This window comes from Falco biarmicus, chromosome 1 (assembly GCF_023638135.1).
Source record: "Falco biarmicus isolate bFalBia1 chromosome 1, bFalBia1.pri, whole genome shotgun sequence".
NCBI lineage: Eukaryota > Metazoa > Chordata > Aves > Falconiformes > Falconidae > Falco > Falco biarmicus.
In genome coordinates this window covers 17,571,545-17,585,888 of record NC_079288.1, presented here as the reverse complement: position 1 = coordinate 17,585,888, position 14,344 = coordinate 17,571,545, and the positions used below count along the sequence as shown (strand labels likewise).

Below are 14,344 nucleotides of genomic sequence, written 5' to 3'. Positions count from 1 at the left end.
GCAGCACAAATTATTTTAAAATTAAAGGAAAGTTGGACTGACTTTCTTCTGCTTGCTTAATATGAAGCATTTGTGACTGTTCCTGTATTGCATTTCTCCTATTTCTGTCTTTTTTTGTCTGTCAAAATAGATAAGTTACGTTCATAATTTGCTATTTCATCTCTGAGATCAACTGATGCTAGCACTTGTTTTTTTATATCATTAATGACAGTATAATAGTGTTTCCCCAAAAATAATAAATGTATTTGATGATCTAACGTGTGTGGCCACATACACATTGGGTAGTATGTGTTTGTAAGAATAAACAGGCTCAAAATTAATTGGCTATCAGATTACGTAGGAGAATGCTTTCTTCTGCTTTCTGTGGTAGCTTCCGAACACTTCAGAATTAGATAAAACGTATTTATTAAACTTTAAGCTGTTATGAGAGATAATTTCAATAGATTGGGGAACCAAAATAGTGTAAAGATTTGTTCCTCTTACTGTTACCAGCACAGTTTGAAATTAGCACTTCTGTATTCCACCCACAGCTCATCCCTTGCCCAGGGCCAGTGCAATGCCTGCTTTGCACTTCGCTTAACCGTGGATGTTGTTGATGGCCCTGTGTTTGAGACTGTCTTGGCTGCAGAAGCTGAATAATTTGTTTTCAGATTGTGTTTGTTTTCAGGCAGTTACTTTGTTTTTCTTGATTTAAAAAAAAATAATATGCATGGCTGAACTTTGATCTCACTTGACAGTGAAGTAGAGAATTTTCCGTAAAGAATAAAGGCTCCCCAACTATATTCTTGGGAGGTTTATGCTTTTACAATAGCCAGCTTGTCAGCTGCCTTTGTCCCTGCTAACTACATCTATGCAGACCCAGTCTACAGCGATAACTAAGTTACCTCGAAATGCATGCTAAATTATGAAAAACCCTAATTGCCATTTGTCTTTTAAGATTGTGGCATCGGCGAAGTATCTTGGTGTCTTTTTTACTGACGCTTGCAGTGCTTACAGCTACGTATTACATTGAAGGAACACATCAACAGGTATGAGGTTTTCAAGTTACTTTCCTTAGTGACTAATACTTCTGTCCATGTGCTAATGTAGATGTATTGGGAATTGGATGGGTCTTCATAAAATGATAATGTGTCTTTTGAACTGCTGCTTGTGAAGGGTGTTTGTTTCTCACGTCACGACTCCTCTCTCTTGTGTGTGGATGAGTTGCATTTTAGAGGTGGGGAATGATCAGCTGTATCGTTTGATCTATTCTGTTCCATCAGTAGGTGTTCCCCTTCTCATCTGTTCCTGAATAAGCACATCTCCGGTGCTGCAGCACCCCTTCACATCTGTTAACAAGCTTTTAATAGCGGTGCAAGCTCTTCAGATCCAACCTTAACTGAGTCATGATAGAACTTGGTGGTTCCCAAGAAATGTTTCTTCTGCTTTATGGAAGGGTTTCCTGGCTAGGATAGGCGTATACCTAGACATAAAGTGGTTTCATGGTTCAAATCTGGTTCTGTGTTATTTCTCGTAGCCCTGTTGTTTTCAAATAGTTGTTTAAAAACTCTTTGTGCTTTGGTGTACATGAAGCTGATGCTTTTGCATTACTTGAAGTGTAAGCCATTGCTTAAAACGTAAGGTGATGGTGTTGTCTACACCTTTCACCTCCCCATTTCTCTTTGAGTTTCAGATTTTCCTTGAGGGCAGGCAGCCCTTTTAAACCGTGTGCAGCACTTCCTTGTGTAACTGAATCATCTTACCGCTCTGACTCTGAAATCAGCAGGTTCCCAGTTTCAGAGAACTTGTTTACATCCATACTGCTGCGGTGTGTCGCAGGCTGCCTGAGGGACGTGCAGGTCTGGATCAGGAGTTCTGGCTTCCCAGGAAAAGTCTTGAAATGCAGTGAAATGAGTTGCTGCAGCTCGTGGCGTTCTTGCTCGCTCAGGCCCACACTTCAGACCTAAGCACTTACACGCGGAGCAGTTAGGCAGATGGTGAATTGGTGGCCTGTTCCTGATGGGCAAATAGCTGCTTCATTAAAAACTGCCCTGCTTGGTGGCCTTGTGAGCGTGATGCGCTCGGCATTTGCCACTAGATGGCTCTTGCAAACTGGTGCTGAGCACATGGTCCTTGAGCCTGCTGGGAACAAACCTGTGCCTCTGGGACTGGTGAGGGGAGTGTGACCTGCAGGGTCCAGACAGTGCTTGGAAGTCTTTGTCATCACAGAATGACAGAATGGTGGGGGGTTGGAAGGGACCTCGGGAGATCATCTAGTCCAACACCCCTGTGAAAGCAGGTTCTCCTGGACCAGGTTGCACAGAATTGCGTCCAGGCGGGTTTTGAATGTCACCAGAGAAGGACACGTATCGGTGGTCTCAGTCATGTGTGCCAGCAGGTCTCTGTCCATCCCCTTTCCTTCAGAGCTCCTTACCTGAAGCCCGTGTCCTGCTGGTGCCTCTGCATATCTCTGTGCCATCAATGCATTCTTGAGTATGAGCTGCTTTCTTCCAAAACCATACTCAGAATGGCAAAGTGGATTTGTGGCTTTAACTTGGCATTTTCAGGACCTTTTTACATGCTAGCGGATTGAAGCCTGGTTAAGGACTGCTAAAGGTCATCTTGGGGCTGTTGGTCCATGGGTGGTATAAAATGGCACCTCTTGGGGCTGTGATAGACGAGTTGATGACCTGGCTCGTCCTCTTAGTATTGCTTTTGTGGCACTGAGAGGGAGATACTGCTTCCCGTTTCTCCAGTGTACCCAACTGGACTTTTTATGTCCAGTATTTGCTGTGACTTTCCCATATCCCCTCATTTACATGTGCAACACGTAACTAAATTTTAATCTTTTCTTAAAGGTAACAAACCTGGTTACTCACTGGTCTGAGATAAAACATTCAGCAGCCCAGCTGAGAGTGCAGCTAGTTCTGTTTCTTTATTTAATTTGTTCAGGCAATTCCCTGAGCTGTCTGCTCACTGCTTGGGCTCCAGTAGCCACTGTCTGGGGCTTGCTGCTCACACCCAGTGTGCCGGCTCTGGATTTCCACCCCCTACTATTGAACCTGAATTTTTCGTCTATCTCCTTGGAAACTTGCTGGTTCTAAGGCACGTGGGCTTTTCTTTTGAAAGTGCGCTATTTTCTTTACGTGTCTGTGCTGTAATTCTAATAAATCACAAATAGAATTACCTGGGATTCTATTTCAGTTGTGGTAATTATCTGTGTTAGTTTGTAGTTTTAACTTTCTCCCTTAGGAGATATAACCATTCTTGTTTTTTCTTCTTTTTTTTGTGACTTTTTCAGTATGTGCGGTATATGGAGAAAAAGTTCTTCTGGTGTGCCTACTGGGTAGGATTAGGCATTCTGTCCTCTGTTGGACTTGGAACAGGTCTCCACACCTTTCTGCTCTATTTGGTAAGGAAATTTCCATACTGTGCTTTTTCTGAATTGAACATTTTAATTGTTGCATATTTTTAAATATGTAAATAAAGAATATTCTGTAAATCCTAAACATTAAGTACTTTTGAAGGAAAAGAAATACTTGGTGTAATGCTTCTGGGCTCTAGTGAATACTAGTAATATTCTACATTGTATAACCTGGTTTTGTAGTTTGTGTGCTATATGTTTATTGAGCTGTTAATCCTCACTTTGAAACAGTGAGTCAAAATTTGCAAGTTCTGTCCTCTAATTTAATAATTTAAATTAAACATTTTCTAGTGTGCAGCTCAGATGTTTCCATTTAAAATTTTTCAGCATACTTTTTTTAGTAGCTTAAAATGATGATTTTTCTAGCTGACACCACTGAAATAGGCAGCTCTTTTAAAGTTCAGTCTGTATTACTTTGGCTTGGAAAATAATAGCAAGAAAAATATATGTCTATGAAAAAATAATATCTGTTCTGAAAATTTGCATGATGTTGTTTATCTCGACTTAGGAAAGTTAGGGAAATGTTTGGGTGTGTTTTGCTTTTGGCCATTGGATTAGTTCCTTGTTTATGAAACCACTGTCCTGGATTTAAGAAAAGGATTCATGGCCACAAAATAATTAAAACCAGTTTATGCAACAAATGTCATCTTGTATTTGGAACAATTACAGATGTTTACTTTCAGAACTGCTTTATTCATTAACAATAACACAGAAAACGCTACATGAAACAAGAAACCCGTGCTTTTCTACACGGCAGGGCAGTGCCTGTGAGATCGAACGACATCGGTATGGGCTGCGTTTGCAGGAGTCTTGGACTTATTCTTAGTGCAGCTTTTTGCCTCACGACTGTGGAGGTAGAAAGCGCAGGAGAAAGGAAACTATTGCTGAACAGGAACAAGTTTATGCATGCATAGCCTTCTAGGCAAAAATACTGCTGTCAGTCTAAATGATTGGAAATGGAAATTCAGTAGAGCTGATGAACACACTGTCTAAACATTTTTATGTAACGCTGGCTTGTGCTTGGACAGCAGGGAATTGACAATGCACGGATCTTTCTGGCTTGCAGAGATGCTGCTGCTAATAGCTTAGGGACAGTAAGACACATGGGCTGGACAGAGGGAGAGTCAATTGAAATAGTCCCGAACTGAGGTGCTCTGCCTCGCTGGAGAGGCAAACCAGCATGAAGTGGGGTGTGAGCTGGAGTCAGGCTCCCAAACTCAGTCGCTGTGGGTGCTCTGCCAGCCTGCCGTGGCAGTAAAAGCGCAGCAGGGTGGGATCACCAGCTCTTCAGCAGCACAGAGAGAGGAAGGGAAAGGAAAGCAATTCCAGGTCTACGGTAGAAACCAGTTGCTCATGATTTAAATCAGCAAGTAGGAGACAATTTAAATAGTAGATTTTAATCTTATTCTGCTTTTTGTGTATTTTCTTGGGCTATCAACCAGTGAGAGTCAACTTACATTTCCGCTAACCAAACATTTCCCATTATTTAGACGTTCTCTTTGAAGCAGTTTGGAGAGCTTATCATACAATTCCTATTGTTAATTTTTACACGTTGTCTCAGAAAACCAGTAAGTAAGAAATGCACCATTTTAAACTGTATTTGCAAGTGAGTAGTGTTTCTTCACTGTACATTGATCTGACAGGGTAGCAAGAGTGCTGTCATTTTATACCCTGCGCCACTCCAAGATGTTTTTGTCACATAAAGAAGTCTTCATAGCACAGCACCGCTTTTTTTTCTAAAAGAAGGTGGAATGAATTGACCTTTATTTCACTCTGTGTTTAAAAATCCAGATGTTTAAATAGTGGTAAATTACTTGAATAGAAAACAAATGAAATTTCATAATATATCACTTAAGTTTTCCCGTGCGGGATGTGAACATAACGGATTTATTTAGGCCATGACCTGAGCTGACATTAAAGTAATATATATACAAAATATACTGATAAACCAATAGAAAAGTTAGAACTTATGGTGTGTTTATAGGAGGTGAACAGCCTTCTGAAGATTACAGGTGTATCGCTTAAGAAATGTAGTTTCATATTGTTAACGAAGGTATTTATTTGGAACAAAAGAGGGGAGGATTCATGTGACTTTGTTAGGAGGGGAAGACCAAACAAAGGAGATTGCACTGAATAATTAGAAGGTGATTATAGAATAAAATGCAATGAAACTGTACCACCGATAACTAATTTGTAATGCTACAGGAGAAATACCTGTTGGCTTCAAAGATATAAGGCAGGTAAGCGTGCTTCTGTTATACTGAGGGAATTCCATAAAGACAGTGTAGGAAGAAAGGGAAGCAGGGATTCGTTTTCCTCTTTTTCCTATGCAAGATTTAGTGATTAACATGAACTGTACATTCAGGTCAGTTAACCCTTTCCGGGCACCGAAGGGCTGGTCACTGGGTGGGTTCCATGTGCTCTGTGGCCTCTAGATGGCAGTGGGAGTGTAAAAACAGCGGTTTAGTGCCCGAGCAGCCTGCTGCTACTGCTGTCGGTACGGCTGCATCAGCGACACGCGTGTGTAAGGTGCCAGCAGGGTGGTAGTATGCTGCTTCACATCTCCGGGGTTTGAGCCTACACCCTGTGTGAAAGGGTGCTAACTGAAGACTGGTGCAACTTTTAGGGGTAAATAATTTCAGAATAGTGTTCTGGATTTAACCTGTCTGGAAACGATGCAATTAGGAGCTCCACCTTTCCAAAGGAGGAGTTTTAAACTGTTTTGCTTGGTTACTTGTGCAGCAGTTGCCTCTGAAAGTAGAAATACAACAGGTTTAGCGGGGAACTTGTTGTGTTAACTTTTACATTACTGGATATCTACTTTTCATGTTCCATATACTTTACATTTCTTCATTATGGTAAAACATGTTCCTCTATTGGTTCAAAGAAATGACAAGTTACAAAACAGCAAATCCTCTTCTGCCTGAGCACCTGGATTTGCTGGCAATAGAGAATAGGCTCAGTAAGTGTTCTAAAATTGCTTTTAATTAATTGCTCATTTTAAATCTCTATGTACAGTGAGATTGTTGGGAATGCAATTACATGCTTAGAGAACAATGCCTTTGGGCCCACCCATGTGCTGCTGAGGCTTGTGCTGTTGTCTCTGCCATTAAGGGCCAAGGGGTAGAATTGATGGCATGTAGGCACCTGTTCAGACACTGTGCCTGTACTTCTTCAGCTGTGACACAGGTGCATCTTTTTCAAATATAGCCTTCCATTTACTGCATGCCACTATTTTTACATTAAACTGTTCATAAGCACAGCCTGTTAGCTGGGCAGATCTAGCAGTAGTTACGCAATAGCTGCAGTATGTGAATGACTCTGGATGCTTGCTTCCCCTTGCCTGGGTTAGCTGTTTTTCCAGTGTTGCAAACTGTCACTTGTCTGGATTCTTCAGAGAATTTCTCACAAGCCACTTTTTGGAGCAGCGTGATTTCAAGTGCCAGGGGAGATCCTGGGGTTAGCTGACAGGAGAGGACTTGGAAACAGTTTGCTTAAAGTAGATTTTACAGTCTAAAGCAGTCTCAGCGTGGGGGAGATGTTACTGCGCCTGGTTAATCACATCCAATTTGGATTTTGTTGGTCACCAGAACATTCTTGCTGCATACATCTCAGTGTAGGAGAGAGAGGTCAACTTTGTTCGTTTGATAATAGGCTTTTTATTGCTATTTCTGTGATTCGGGAACTTCCTATACATTATAAGGGCTCTGAACGTTGTCTGCTGTATTGATTCCCAGTTTAATGCTGCTTCTGTAGTTGTAGCCAGCACTAAATGCAAAATTTGACATGGCTTTTTGGGAAACAATTCTCCTGCTGCAGATTGGCACTGAGCTAAGGGCTGGCACAGTGCAGATCTTCAATGCAGAAATAGGGAAGCAGGCTGCTCTTCCAAGAATCCTTTTTATTCTGACACTTTCAAAACAAGTCTTCTGGCTTATTCTCCCAGAGTCCAATAAAGGTTTTTCGCAATTCTTTAAAAACAACACTTTAAAAATAGTAATCCTGATGTGGTTCTGTAGGAAATAAAGCTATTATGATTAATGACTCTAAATACTAGTTTTAGCAGCATGGAGTTTTTTTTTTAGTCCTGAGATGTTTTCTCTTCTGTTGGTGGTATGTTACAATATAAATGGCACGAATCACCTAATTACCAAAAGAAGATGACTCAGGGTGACTCGTTGGGAATCGTTGGGAAAGTCATGCCTCTGTACATCCTGGGGAGATCTGTCTGCTGCCGCGGAGGGCCGGCAGGCAGCAGGCTCTGGTGGAGCCAGGGGCACTAGGTGGAGAGCTCGGTGGGGACCATGCCACCATTGCCATCTTCACCCGATGCTCTGCCTCGTGATTTGGTTTCAGTTCACTTCTGGCGAGTGGATTGCAACAGATGCAGCTGAGGAAAACAAAACTCCGCTTAGAATCAAAGTCTATCAAAAAGCCTTGCGCGAGAAGCGGGTGATAAATGTCCCTCCTGTGTGTATGGTCCGTTATGTCTGTAGTGGTGGGGGATGAATGGAAGCAAATTCCTTACAGGTCAAAAGTGCAGACCCAGCTTCAGCTTTTTGCATTTGCTTGTGGTTTTGTTTCTGAAATGTGGATCTCTGCTCACTCGCTGCTAGAGCCAAGTGGAGCAACTGCTGAAAAGGTTTGCATGGGTGGCAGGGCTGCGGAGCGGCACAAACAGGAAGCGCAAGGTACAATAGGAATGTTTTGTGAGCGGAGGTCACGCAGGAGTTGGAATTTTTTCAGAACTCTGATATGTGGGTTTGTCCTTTCTTCCTAGGGTGTTCTGTAGCATCGTGGAAGAGAGCACGGCAATATTTTCAGGCTATGAAAAAGAACAAAACCCTGCCTTTAAGGAGAAGTGGATTGGAAAGACAGTGTTCTTATTGACAGGGCTGGCTTTAGAGAGCCCGTTGGAGTTTATCTGGGCTCGAGGGTTCAGTGTCTGGCTTCTGTCCTGAATTGGTTCCAGGGTTTGGCTTTGGCAAGGGGTCACATTCTGGCCTCCCAAAAGTGTGGTACTTTGCTGCTGAAGTGAGTCGTGTTTTAACCCTATCTGAAGATTTAACATGCAGACGCCTTGTGTGACAATAAGCCCACTAGCTTTTTTTTAAAAAAAAAAAAAAAAAAAAAAGAAATTGTTCATGTCAATAGTTTTACAACTCTCACAAATAAAAAGAAAAACCTTTTCCTGCCAGGACTACAGAAAACTTTTTAAAATCAAACTTAATTCCTTTTAGTTGTCTGGTTCCAGGAGTTGAGCTTGTAAGGAGACTCGTAAAATTACTGTAGCTCATCTAAAGAAGAAAAGCTCACAGAACAGGGCTTACTCCACTTACGTGAAGCAGACAGAATAATTTGGAAATTCACAGAACCTACTCTCATCTTTTTTCTCCATTTATTTACTAGTGACTTGAATACAGAGGTGTTTTCGTGGTGATTGTCAGCTCCAGGTGACAAGCTGAAAAACAAAAAATCCAGTTTTGCTCTTTCCATGTGGATCATTCAAAATAAGTGTGAGGAACTCGGAAAACTATGGGTTCTGTGTGTAAAGGAAGAAGTGAGAAACAAAAGCTGAGCTGCCTCAGCCAGGTGGGAGGGTGCAGCAGTGCTCCCCTTCCCAGCACTGAATTATTTTTAAGTGAGGTGTACATTTCCAGTCCATCCTGTTCTTCAATTGACATGTAAACTTGCAAGCCTAAAACAAATGAAATTTAAAAATGTTTTTTGTCATTATCTGTGCTCGGATTACTGCTCTTGACTTGTTAAGAGAGTTGAAAGAAAAATGCATGGTGGGCACAGGAGACAGAAATTAATTCTGAAATCAGTTGGGATGGATCCTGTTTGTGTGAGGGTTGTTTGTGACTCTTACTCTCTCACTTGTGTTTCCTTCATGCCTTTAAACCTACTTCCTCCAGCTGTCCTAAGCTTTCTGCAATGAACTAGAACATCCTGGAATACTTGAATCAACATATAACTTTAAAAAAAAAAAATATCACTTTTGCTAACCATCTCTTGACAGGAACTCATGCTTCCAACTCACGTGGGCTCTGTTCTGCTTGAAACTGCAGCATTGATATGAATAATGCACTGTGATCCACTGGAAGGGTCCAATGAATTAAGCTGGACGCCGCTGCCAGATGAGTTGTGTAACCTGGGTGTTTCTTAAATCTTCTGGTGGCTTGCTTGCACTAAAAGATCTGAGATGAAAATTGTTTTGTTTTTTTTCCAAGACAGAACTATTCATTTGGAGTCTTAGTCCCTCTAAGTGCACCCATTGTTGTTGTATGTGTCGGATACCGATAGATACCTGCAGAGAATACGACCAACACCTGTGGTTTAGGTTACGCTGTGGAAGAAGGGTCCCTCCAACGGCTGTGGCTCTGGCTGGGGACCGTGCACTGAGCCCCCAGCCCCCAGCCTGGCGCGTTCACAGGAGCTGGAAGCGCTGGTGGTTTAGGTTCTGGGGGGCACAATCCTGGCAACTGCCAAGCAGACACCGGCGGCCCCGCTGCCCTGCTCTGAGGGTGGTGAGCTCTGCCGTAGGGGCTGGTGGGACAGCTGGAAGCAATAACCTCCCACATAGCCCCACGGAGGATTGCCGGACCTCATGAGTCAGCGCCCGGGATGGTGTGGCTGCAAGTGCCATTTATGGCTCCTGCGCTGCTGGAAGTGGTGCACATCAGAGCCTGCGGGGTTTATCTAAAGTTGGAACTGTGGCAATGAACAGCTCGTGTGAAGTGCCTCTGTCTGTGCAGGATTAGCTACCTTACTTCGACTGTTCAGAAGTCCGCAAAATATCGGCGTCATGTTAATATTTAAGCTATGTGTAGTGATTTGAACTTGCATCAAGCTGAGGAGTTAGTAAGGTGATGGGTACACTCTTCTCCTCCTTTCGAAGGCTGATGGACTTTACCTTTTAAATGCTGGCACCTTGTTTTCATTATCTGCTTTTGACTTCCTCGTCCCTGGTTCTCTCTCTCATAACTCTACCAGGAGGTCACGTTATGCTTTCTCCTCGTTTGATCCCTTGGAGTTTCTGCTTGCTTTTTTTTTGTGCATAGCCTGCACTTTGTGCTTTTCATGTCACTGCTTCCTTGAACAGGTTTTAAATAATGGTAACAGTGCAAGACAATCTCTAATTGGAGATGTTCAAGCCAGTCGTCACTACCCGTGTCAATTTGAATAGATGCTGTGATTTATTCTTCAGAATTAATAAGCGGGTGGCTAGGGAAGGATAAGGAGGGAATGCTGACAGATTATATCTGTATTCTGTCAGCACCGGAGCGTAAACTTGGATTCTTTCATTTGTGCCTTTCCCTGACATGAGTCTCTCTGCTCCTATAGAAAGTAGCATGGGTACAGCCTTAAAAAACATCTGCTTTTCATGTTACTCCTCAAAGTAGCAACGTGGCCCTGTTATGTATGCAGTGGTACCGCGTGCCTGTTCCCTCGGTGGTTCTAGTTCAGTCATATTCAGAGCTTGGGGCTCACCATTTGGAATTTCTATCAGCTCCGCGCTGGGGGGCAAGGCTTGATTGAAGTGGGAATAGAAACTTGCTAACAAACACGTGATTGTAAAATTAATACATTGCTTGAAATGCCATGACAATGTGCTAAAACTAGCCCTGCCTAACTACTTGATGGATGTCTGTGTCACTTGAGGATGCTCTAGGTATGGGATCCTTCTTCGTTCTCAGCCCCCTACTACAGCCAGCACTGCATACCAGACATTATATAGAATCACGAGACGTTTTAATCTTGTAGCACAGACAGACAGACTGAATTGACATATTTACTAGCCACCTCCAGATCAAGCTTTTCTGTTCTTAATCACAGAGCAGTTTTCTTTGTGGGTAGTTGTCCACTGCTCTTGAAGATAAAAAAGATGCTGTAACATGGTGTTACTTTCTTGAGAGGTGTAATGACTTCATAGATAAGTATGAGATGAGTCGCAGCCTGGGGCAAGGCTTGAAGGATGTTTCCCATGAGAAGCAAGCTTTTGTTTTTCCAATTTATCTTAATCAAATATAGCATGACATGTTTCCCCCCTGTGGAAGGGCCGAGTCTTGAACCCAGTACGAACAGCAGTGTATCCATGGAGGAAAACAGATTTTTAGTGCATTAAGTTCAGCAATGAGTTCAGTGTAATATTTTTCTTGCTGGCAGACATATCACTTTTCTTTGAGAAATGTTTCTAAATTAGAGCCAGTCTAAAATTATATCTTCCCCCAAAATAAAAAGGTTAAAATTAGATGTAGTTGGTGTACTTGTATCACTTCAGCAGGGTGGCTGTGCTGTGAAGGGGCATGTGAGAAACCAACACTTGATGTGGAGTTTGTTTATAGCTTTGTGTTCATAGTCTGGGTGCTCAGAATGATTAATAATGTGAAAATATTATTCATTTTGGATATTCAGTCACTTATGGTAAAGATTTTTCTGTTGTAAGAATTATACATATCAGCATATTTTTAAGGGGTTTAACTTGATTTTTTTTTTACGTGTGCTTGTCGTCTCTTTCTACTTGCACTGATGAATTTTCAGGCATAATTTATAGATTAAAAGATTATACTTGCTAGAAATTTCATACTACAGTATTTAAAATAACACTTCTAAGGATTAGCAGTGTCTATTCTAACTTGGCTGCCTTCAGTCACTGAACTAAAACTTCTCTGAAGGCCTGTGAGTTCAGGAGTTCGTTACCTTCTGCGAGACATCAGGGTCGTATAGATAGGGATTTCCAAACTCCCCTAAATTACTATTGCTAAAAAACAGATTTATGTTGAGTTGATCTTGATGACCAGATCTTGTCTTGTTTGATTTGTAAATTGTACAGATATTTCTAACAAATCGCATTCCAGCCTAACCACGGGCTCCTTCTGGTCATCGGTAGTGGCAAGCAAATGTTTCTCACTTGAGCCAGCAGAACGTCTCTCAATTTCTTCTCTGTTAGCTCTTGTTAGTGCCTCCCGCAATTTAAAAGGCGGGGGGGGGGGGGGGGAGGAGGGGTGAATCGTTGGAAGAAGACGATGGAAAGACAGTTGGTGTTCAGGATCTTACATGCCTTGACTTTCAGCGACTCTTCCTGGTTTGGCAAGCAACATGTCTACTGAATTGCCTGGGTTTAATATTTGTTGTCTGGTATGACAAGGTTTGAAGTAGTTTTGCAAATGCCCTTTTCAAAGGTAGAGCTGCACTTGGACTCGAGGAGGGATATCTTCCAGGTTTTCCTAAAGTGTTGAAATAAACTGAGCTATTGCAGAGAGGCAAAACGCTGAGTATTTACTGCAGCCCCATGCAGAGAACTGGGAGGAAAGGGTGGAGGAGGTATTATTTGTGAAGAGGATTAAAAAATTGTATGAGAATTAATCCTTCTGGCATGGGGAGGAGTACAGAGAAAACATCTGAGTGTATAGTGACTGAGATTCTCCAAAGGTGACACCTAAAGCCCATTTGAAGCTGGTTCCCTGTTCCATTCAGAGTTCAACCATCACTTTGCTAGACAGAAAGCAAAAGGGCACCTCTGTTAAGAAACACCAGTGACCCTCCCGCTCTTCCTCCCACCCCATTGCAGCCATGGTCCTGTTTAGCCAACCATTGTTTTGAGGAGCTTGGTAACCAGGCGTTGTGGAAGTATAACGCTCTGGGTAAGCTTTCAGGGCTGAGCTAGAACAAAAGCAGATGTCGGAGAAGTTGCACGCGGCCTGCCAAGCTTGGGAGCCCTTGTCCGTCTGACTAGCGGGGCAGCTGGGCTCCGCTGCCAGGGGAGGACATGGGATTGTTCTCCTTTCCCTTGGCTCGCTCAGACTTCCAGTACTCCACACTTCATCACTCTAAATGAACCGTTTATACTTTATTTCTTATTCCAGTTAAAATGTGGCTTCTGTGGGTTCCATAACTCCAACTTTTTTCCATTATAGAATTGTGTACATTGCAGTGGAAGGATTACGTTCAATTGGCGTAGCCTTCAGGTGGCTCGTTGGCCACTTACAGCTGCTTTGTGAAAGGCCTTTTTTTTTCTTTCCATCGGCTACTTGTAAATTTTTTCCTGTTGGAGCCATTTGTGGAGGCTGGGAGAGCTCCCTTAACAGGAGCCAATGTTTTGAGACCATCATGCCATTTCAAGGATGGCAACTCTGTTGAGAGAAGCTGCTCATGGTAAGAGCCTCGTGGAGCCGTCTCCCACTAGCATTTTGGCATTGCTTGCTCTCCCGAGGTTGGGCAGCCACCTTCACTGCAGTTAGAGATGAAACGCTACTAATGCCAGCACTGAAACCTTGCAAGGGCATGGGGACCTCGTATAGTAGTGATTAAATTGGTCTTTTGCTATTAGAAAACTGAAACCAACAGTCTGCCGCCGCAGCTGGCTGTAGTTACACTGTAGTGTGGTATGTCTTCTGAATTTTGTGGAACTGAAAACCGTACTTCTTGATTGACGCACTGTATCTCACTGCCTTGGCAACAACCTGACCCTTGTTCTCAAGGGAAGGTAGGAAATGGTCATTTACAACTCAAGGGGGGGGGGGGGGAGGGGGATTTCCTCCATGCAAATTTGTTATTCAGGAGAATTTTATTGCAAATTTCTGCAGGTGAAAACCATTAATTTAAGGAAGATGGCCTGAGACCCTTTTTTTTTCCCCCAAGGGAGCCGTCGGGGGGGGGGGGGGGGGGGGGGGGGGGGGGGGGCGGTGCAAGCAGGGGATGGGATTGAAGTCCCTGAATGTCAGAGTACGGTGGAGAAAGAGGTTCCCAGGTTTGCCATGAGTGTACTTTATAATTCTAGGAAAGTTTCAACTCTCTCCTTGCATTTGTTTAGATATGAAGCTGCTGGGGACAGGGATGATCTTGCGACAAGTACCAACAAGGAGCTCATTGCCACTGGGGCAGACCTATAGAGATGTCGATAGTATACATTATTAGTCACTGGTTCATTCATCCGTT

The 14,344-nt window shown here is 42.9% G+C and overlaps 1 protein-coding gene across 6 annotated transcripts in view; it reads left to right on the top strand.

Annotated features, from left to right (window-relative positions):
• VMP1 (vacuole membrane protein 1) overlaps positions 1-14,344 on the top strand; it is a 70,828-nt gene that overhangs the window by 12,846 nt on the left and 43,638 nt on the right. For 5 of the 6 annotated variants that reach the window (XM_056352906.1, XM_056352896.1, XM_056352889.1 and 2 more), the window contains 2 exons: positions 938-1,028; positions 3,281-3,391. In XM_056352906.1, coding sequence (XP_056208881.1) covers positions 938-1,028; positions 3,281-3,391 — 202 coding nt within the window. Of the gene's footprint in view, positions 1-937; positions 1,029-3,280; positions 3,392-7,874; positions 8,046-14,344 lie in introns of those variants that run through there. The other variant, XM_056352932.1, reaches the window with a different exon arrangement.